The sequence below is a fragment of the Vipera berus genome (assembly GCF_964194415.1).
Source record: "Vipera berus genome assembly, chromosome: 3".
Lineage (NCBI taxonomy): Eukaryota > Metazoa > Chordata > Lepidosauria > Squamata > Viperidae > Vipera > Vipera berus.
This window is the reverse complement of record NC_138204.1, coordinates 71,271,189-71,279,249: the sequence shown is the minus strand read 5'-3', so window position 1 is coordinate 71,279,249 and position 8,061 is coordinate 71,271,189. Positions and strand designations below refer to the sequence as shown.

General features: G+C 44.8%; 1 protein-coding gene across 2 annotated transcripts; it reads right to left on the bottom strand.

Moving 5' to 3' along the window:
• Positions 1–1,420: 1,420 nt before the first annotated feature.
• GADD45A (growth arrest and DNA damage inducible alpha) lies at positions 1,421–6,237 on the bottom strand. Of its 2 annotated transcripts, none has more exons than XM_081325230.1 (4): positions 5,069–5,218; positions 4,838–4,939; positions 3,952–4,171; positions 1,421–2,932 (listed from the first exon to the last, which is right to left on the bottom strand). In XM_081325230.1, exons 1-4 carry the CDS (start codon positions 5,086–5,088, stop codon positions 2,819–2,821), a joined length of 456 nt encoding a protein of 151 aa, XP_081181356.1. In that variant the 5' UTR covers positions 5,089–5,218; the 3' UTR covers positions 1,421–2,818. The 2 variants fall into 2 exon arrangements, with proteins under 2 accessions (XP_081181356.1, XP_081181355.1); XM_081325229.1 differs by lacking the exon at positions 5,069–5,218 and adding an exon at positions 5,770–6,237 and having other exon boundaries at positions 1,422–2,932.
• Positions 6,238–8,061: the final 1,824 nt, after the last annotated feature.

The following is an 8,061-nucleotide window of genomic DNA, read 5'->3' as shown; positions in this document are numbered from 1 at the left end:
GATTTAGCAACCTGCTTTCATGTTCTATCGCTGTATACACACATTAATTGCTGATGAAACTGTGGCTAATCATAGATCTTGTAACTTTGTGCAGGATACCGGCCCATCTGGTTTTAGCCATCTGGTTTTGCTGCTGAATAGTCTCCATTTTATTCAGTCAGGTTCAAGGTCCCATAGCAACAATTTTTAGACAATAACACTCTTCCTTACTCTCATCTTTTTTTTAACTTTTTAAAAAACTTACGTGTTTTAATAGCTGTTTTCTAAGTGTTTTAAAAGGAAACTGGAAAATATTTTTAAAGCCAAGTCAGCCATAATTGTAGGTATTATTTTGTATGGCTGACACTTAAAATTGCAGGCAAAGCAGCTATTTGAGGTTTCAAGGGACAGTGTCATATTTCAAATAATAGTATGCTTTTCTTTCTTATTAACACTTTGTTATTTGCTTCCTATTTGGTGTTTTTAATTTCATGCTTTCTAATAAAGCTGAGTAGCTGATACCAGCCTCATTACTGAGGTTTGATATGCTTTTATTTCCCATTTTCTATTTTTCCTGTAACGTGGATTATTTTTTTGAACTTGTTACAAATATTTTATATTTACTGAATACTTAAGCCACAAATGATGCCCTGCATCCCAGTCTAATTCATAATTATCTTCCTTTTGCCCACTTCAGATGTTTATGCAATTTAGCTTTTTTTCTACGGTGCATTACTGGGACTTGGGCTGCTAGACAAATAATTAAGCAATTTATGAGAGAGGTTCCCTATTCTTATAGCTTGAGAATAGAATGGAACAATTCAGCTGCTTCTGGATGTAACCAAGATTTCCTTACCTGGGACTCAAACTCCTGAATTTCCTTCTGTGTCACAGCTGTTCTTGGAAACCGAGGTTCAACACATTTTCAAAATCCTAGAATGGAAGAGGCTACTGGTGCTGGGGATCTTAAAACATAGCATGGCCTCCCTATTGCGTATGTAGTAAAAGTTATTTCTGAAGATTTCCTTATGAAGAATTCTACAAAGAGGAGGGGCTACTAATGCCTTTTCTTACAAGAGGCTTATGTTACAGTTAGCTGATCTAGTCATTGAGCAGTCTCTAGTCCAGGGGTGTCAAGCTCAATTTCATTGAGGGCCACATCAGCATTGCGGTTGCCCTCAAGGGGCCGGGTGGGTGTGGCCTGAGTGGGCGTAGCTAGAGTGCGTATGGCCTACTGGGTGGGCATGGCCAGCTCTACATCGTTCGCATCAAGGGTGCCTATGGGGGCCTGGGCAGGAATGGGACAGATCTGAGGGTCTCTGGGCCAGGGCCAAGGCAGTGGGGGCCGCTCCCTCACTGTTTCCAGGATGGCTTCGCGGGCCGCATAAAACCACTTCGCGGGCCGGATCCAGCCCTCGGGCCTTGTGTTTGACATGTCTGCTCTAGTCTATAAAAATAACAATTATGGAATACTGTTCAGCATGAATTGCTATTGGAAACACTTTCTACCTATGACAAGGTGTCTCTTACCTGATATATAATAGAACAGATATGCCTACCCAGGGGTAGGCAACCTTGGCTCTTTTATGACTCGTGGACTTCAACTCCCAGAATTCACTTCATTTTCAATTCTTTGTAATGAGACAAGATAGGAAGCATTTGCAGTACATAAGAGGGTTTTTTTGTTTCAATTACTATTCTTCAGCTGTTTTTCTAGACTCTTACAAGACCACATACATCTTTCCTGTACTGATGATTCATTTGCCTTTTTACCCAGATACTCAGGGCAAAAGTGTCGTTTAGGAGAACCCATCATTCCTTGAGTGTGTGTGTGTGTTTGGCTGGCAATCAGGTACGTGAGAAGAATAGCACAGCTACTCTTATTTTCAGGTGTGTGCTAATCCCTTTGCAGAACCACATTTTTTTATTTTTGTTAAGTTTTCCAGTGTTACCTGCTCCATTTTTTGAACGCAAACAAGACCTTCCAATTCATTACTACTACTACTACTACTATTATTATTATTTATTATTAAGTTTGGGGGGAAACCTATTTTATTAAAGGGGTTTATAAATCACAGCATATTCTCATATTCACAGATGTTATGCTGTTACAACAAAACTTCCAAAGTATTGTGCAACAACTTAAAAGCTGAAAGCCATGCCATACAATCGTCACAATTGTTCTCCAGGAATTTTGTGTTGCCTCTAGCCTAAAAAGCAAAAAGCAACCATTTCCTGATGCTTTTCAAATGTTTTATTTCAGTGAACTCAGTCCAATTTCAAACATTAAAAGGCAGCAGTTCAACCATTTTAATACAAGTGGTACACAAAATCCCTAGCATAAATAAATCTTTCACTGGTCTTGCAAAATAATTTAATATTTCTTAGAAGAAAAACTGAAGAAATGGGCATGTTGAAACAAAAGAGAATGGTTGCTAGAGTAAACGAAACCTTTTCGGTCTCAAAAGTGAAAGGTATTTAAAACAGAAACTAGGAGTTTCCTTTCTGACAATGCCAACTAAGCCCACTGGGTGGCTTCTGAAAGGAACTCTGCCACACTTGATTTCACAACCGTCTTGCAGAACTCTTAACTTCCTCTGGGGACTTCCTATTGCTCCCTCAACATGGCTTCTGCTTTGAGTCCATCATTGACCAACCATGCTGTCAAACATCCTTCAGTTTCACACAATGTGCAGTTCAACCTCAGCCTACTGACTTGACCTTCAATTACTGTAATCCTTGTGTCAGGCTGGGAAATTGCTTCCTGAGCAAATAACTAAAGTATCTTGAAACTTCAGTGCAACTTTTCTCTATTCAGTTCAACCTTATTTGCCTGCTGTCACCGTTCAGGCAGATTAATAACGGGGACCCACTGATCCATGTAGCGGCTTTCACGGCAAAAGCAGATCAGCTGACTTAGGGCTGGATCCTTCCATTGAGAAGCATGTGGATTCTGCAAGAGGAGAGGAGACAGAAAATGTTCACTGTCAGCACAAAGTAAAATGCTGCTGACAATAAAAGGACCTATATATAAAAGACACAAAATGCTCTAGATAAGACTGCAATGCAACATTTATTACAGGGGGTGGGTGGGTGAAAGTTCAATTGAATGCCTCCAATTGATCTTATAAAAACAAAGCTGCGTTAGTGATTTGGGGGAAAATTTAAACTTAAAATATCCAGGAGTTCACCCTAATAAAGTTGCCTCTTCCCCTATAACTAGCAAAAGAGCTAATATAAAAAGTAGATTAAAAAAAACTGCAGCATGGTTTAGATAAAAAATAAGAAATCAATATTTTATTCACAAGCTTAGCATTATGCACATACTTCACAATTACAAAAAATCATTTGTCTTTGCATGAACAGCCAAGTAACTGTATAAAGTGTATTTGCAGTTCATGTCAAATAATGGCTTGACCTACAGAAATATTGGCTGCATTCCATTACAACTTGAATGTAAAAAATATATTAAATATTGTAAACCTACTTCTTAAAGTATGTCTTCTGAAGTTATGAATAACTTAGCAGTTCCCAAATCACATCAAGGCCACAAATTACTAACAGTGACCAGTCTTTTAATCACAGCCAAGTAAATTATCTAATAATGACCTCTGAGCTAATTAGTAATGAGGAAAGACAAATATAGGCAGGGAGTTACTGTAGGAAGGTGACTCATGGGGTTGTACACTCCTGTTGTCAACAGGATGAAACATGTTTGTACAAGTCTTTGCTTTCAAATGCTCAATAAGCAAAGAGAGAGGTTGTGATACAATTTGTGCAGAGGAAAAGGCTAATTAAAGCAAAGGCCATGCAAATTCACACTTGGAACCAGATGCAGAAAGGTAAGAATGCTGGAAATTTAGGCTTACTTTGGCTACAATTATAGCTAAGTGGCAGGCCATGAAGAAGCAACAGAAATTATCCTGTCCCAGTAGGTTTTATACCCCATCTCTCAAGAAAACCAAAACTTACTGTTACTAGCACACAGTGCAAGTCCGCAGGCTGTTCAACTCCTCCGCTTGCCCCTAAAAGCAGAAGCTCTGCAAGGCGGCTTGGGTTATTCACTCGAAGTATATTAATGTCATTTTCACAACAAAAAGCTTGAATCAGAGTGAAGTGAATTTGTAAAGCAACATCCTGGTTGTCTTCCTCGTCTGCTGCCAACAGGCAAAGCACCACATTATCTGGATCCCTGAAGGGATAAAACAATACAGATTGCATTATTCACAGCGTGACAAACAATAATAGGTGTATTTTATAATGAGGAACTGAGACAAAACAGGAACTGAAGTCATGGAGCATATTACAAACATGGGAAATAATTTTGTCTGGGTATAAGCAGAAGCTGAGACATTGTCTTATATGGGCTTGAACTTCAGATGACAGAAACTAGATTTTTAAATGCTCAGCATCCACAGTTCCAGCCTAGAGTGGAAAAGGGCTTTTTTAAAAAAAAACAGCCTGATGACATTTTAGCATCAAGGCAAAAAGACATAAGCAAAATCCCTGGTCAGCAGTTTCCATTAGCTTAACTGTCATTTGGCTCTTAGAACTCTTGCATTGTGGGTAAATTGGAAAGAGAAATAACATAACTGCAAATGCAATGCTTCTGTGATCAACACAGAGAAAGCTGGACACATCTGCATTTGGCAAGAAACTCAGGATTTTTTTTCCTGCCTGCATGAATGCATGTTCAGGAGCTTTGCTTCCGACAGATCATCCGACAGATCATTTCCTGAGGTAGATCAATCAACCCGGTAAACATCAAAGTGCAATATCACCATGAAGAACTTGGGAGGATACTGTAGTTGTGGCTCCCAGGCAACAGTCAGGCACCACCACCTCACTCTCCACTTACACGTTGAGTAGTTTGGCAGCCTCATACACCCCAACGGTGATGCTTCTCTGAGTCAGGGCTTTGCTCAGGACTTCTTCCAGGGCATCCCCCACCTTCTCCATGCTGGCAAACCCAAGGAGGGGAAAGAAAAAAAAAGTTTCAAAACTCCAGCCAAAATGTATTCTCTCTCATCAAAGATCACCATAGTAATACATTTAAGGGGCCGTTTCTCTCCAGCCCCGAGGCCCTCACCCCGCCAGCCTATGCTGCATAACTCAAGATCCAACAGCTGAACAGAAAAGTCCTCTCAAGTGGAAACCGATCAGCAGCTCCTAAGGAAGCAGGGAGGGGGAGGGGAATCATTTCCGTCTACACTGGCAGGGGTCTTCAAACTTGGCCCTTTTATGACTTGTGGACTTCAACTCCCAGAATTCCTCAGCCAGCAAAGCTGGCTGAGGAATTCTGGGAGTTGAAGTCCACAAGTCATAAAAGGGCCAAGTTTGAAGACCCCTGGTCTACAGGAGCGATCGCTGCCTAAGCTTAGTTCGCCTTAGTCCCGTGTCCTGTCAGAAAAGGCCGTGCCGCCCTCTCCTCACACACACACGCACACGTACACACACACACGAAGGCACAAAAACGCTGCCTTCTCCTAAGTTTCTATTCCCACACAGGCGCAAATCTCCCTTCCTCGCACCGCCTCTTCCCCGATCGCCTTCAAGCCTCTGCACCGCGCCTGGCCGGCTCCCCGTCCCCTCCTCCCCTGCCCAGCTGTGAGGTGGCAGTCACGGTTGCCGGCCGGCCGGCGGATCAACGCCAGCGAGGTGATCTCTGCTGCGGCTTCCGCGCTGCTTGCCGGCTCCCCCACCCACCCACCCCCAATTTCCACCGTGCAACTAACTGAACGTCTCTGCAGGGGAGAAGCCGTTCCTCGGACGGCCAAAGGGATCCCGTACCTTCCAAAAGCCTGATGGTCTCCAGCCAGATCTTCCAGGGTCATGTTGCAGCTGCAGGTGCCTGCAGAGAAGGACGGGAAGAGGTCGCGGGGATCGGGCGTTCTGCCCCGTTCCTCCTCCGCCGCCGCCGCCTCCTCCTCCTCCTCCTCTCGCCGCCTCGACGTCCTGGAGGGCTCTTCGCCGTTTGCTTTCCCGCAAACCGGCGGTCCCGTCTCTCCAGCAAGCCAATCCCCAGCTTCGGCGGCTGCTGCCGCTGCTCTCCCTCTGCTCGGAACTGCGCCGCGCGTCCCTTTGCGCTTTTGCCCCAAGTCTCCTTCGCTCCACGCCGCTTGCAGCCTTGGCGCCTCTCGATCTAGTCCCGCTTGCAGCCTTTGCGCCTCTCGATCTAGTCCCGCAACGCCGGCCGGCCGCCCCCTCGGCTGCTCTCCGCCGCCCAGCTGGAATGAGGGACAAAGGATCCCTCGGCCCGGAGTTATCCTGCCAACCCCTGGCCAACCGTCTGGCGTCTCATTTGCATACCGCCGCTCTATTGGGCCATGCAAATAAGGCGGTGGCGTGTGTTCCTCCACTTGACCCCCCCCTCCCCCCGCCCGCGATTTCCAGCGGAGAGACAAGGCAGAGAGCTGTCACTGACTTTCTCTGCCTTCGCTTAATGCTGATTGGGCGTGGCGGTCGCGAGGGGCGGCGCTTGCTGTGGGAGAGCGGCGGGCGGCTGGTTCCCTTCCTTCCCGCCTGTCTGGCTTCAGCTGTTTTTCCTGTTGGTGCGCGTTTTCCCCCCCCTCCCCACTTTGTTTTGAAAGCGGGGGGGGGGGGTTAGGCGATCGAAGGGGAGGGATTGACGGTAAGCTTCTGTTTGCAGCCAAATGTTCTGCCGATTTTCGTTTACAATAAATAATTGGTAGCAAGCAAGTTGCAAAAAGTCAGAGGGGAAACCGACCGGCTGCAGCGAAGTTTATCTCCCTCGGGGGCGGGTGACGTTGTTGGGCTGACTGCCGAATGGTGGAATCCCTCCAGCACTAAGCTCAACAGCTGGCAACAGCTGGCTGCTTTTTCCTGGACTCGGGAGGTAACCAGGATTGGAGCTGGTTAATGCGTCGATGGAAGAGTGGGAAGTCAAAACGTGCTGGAAGGCAGAGGCAGGTGTCTTCTGTTATACGGTTGCGTTTGCGGAGACACCAGGTGCAGAGCACAACTCAACCTGAGTATTTTTTACTTAGCAGCTTAAGACCTACTCAGCCACAAACTAGCCCACCATGTTTTGGTCTCATGGGTTGTGCCAACCCAGCCCTTGCGGCTTGCCTATGATTCATTCGGTTGTGTGAACCCAGTCTCTTGAGTGAGTTCAGGCTCCCTTGTTCAGTTGTCATGTTCAAACACACCCACTGAATTAAGATGCCACTTCTTGCTGTTGCTGTTTATTTGGTTTGTTGTTGAGCTGCTAAAGACATCATGGATTAGATAGCCCACATGCCGTGATTATTAAAGCCAGTGACCAAAACGAAAACATTAATACAATCCTAGGTCAGAACAATATTACATATAATGAAGTAGAATAAAGTTAAAGGCCAATTGCAGTAATTAAATATCTGCATATCTACTACCGCAAATGCAGTAGTATGCCAGGTTCGAGCTGCAAAAAAGCAAAATTTGTGGCAACCAAGTAAATGATTCTCAGTCTTTGGCAACGAGTAAAAAAATGGCTTAAATTGTTTTGCCAGTCACTGCTTGTTTACCTATTTTTTTTTTATTCCATTTATATCCCGCCCTTCTCCGAAGACTCAGGGCGGCTTACAAGCTTAGCAGTATTTGGCAATACCGTACCCTGAAAATAGCTCATATCCTGGAGAGAGGCCAAATGATGTCAACCTGTTCATAATAGTATTCCACCATTGCAGCCTAGGATTGTCAGATATTGGAAAGGAAAGCAGTCCAGTTGGAGCCAGAGGGATCCTCAGCCAAGCTAATAAAATAGCTTGCCAGATTTGCACTTTGATTCTAATTAGACCACTTGCAGATCTCAAGGCTGCAGCTCTTAGGAAACCTGACTGGATTTTTTTAAAAAGTTTCAAAATTTGTATAAGGCCTGTGCTGCTGATTCTGCAACCTTTTAATGGCAGCCAGAATGAAAATTCTCCCCCGTGTTCAAACTGATGTGGCATTCCTGTGCCTCCGAGAAGGCATGAGTGGCTTGACCTTCTGGAAGCTTAGAAGATAGCCACTTAATATCTCAAGCAGCTTGCTTCGTAATCTACCTGTAGGCTAGCGGTGAATCTTAAATCTGTTGAAGAAAAC

Bases quoted from the DNA above. Each gene is read 5' to 3' on its own strand.
- GADD45A (XM_081325229.1), bottom strand. From the start codon at position 5,813: ATGACCCTGGAAGATCTGGCTGGAGACCATCAGGCTTTTGGAAG. The intron at 4,172-4,837 runs GTAAGTGGAGAG...TTATCCCTTCAG, and splicing joins GCTGCCAAACTACTCAACGT to GGATCCAGATAATGTGGTGC. The intron at 2,933-3,951 runs GTAAGTTTTGGT...CTCCTCTTGCAG, and splicing joins TGCACTGTGTGCTAGTAACA to AATCCACATGCTTCTCAATG.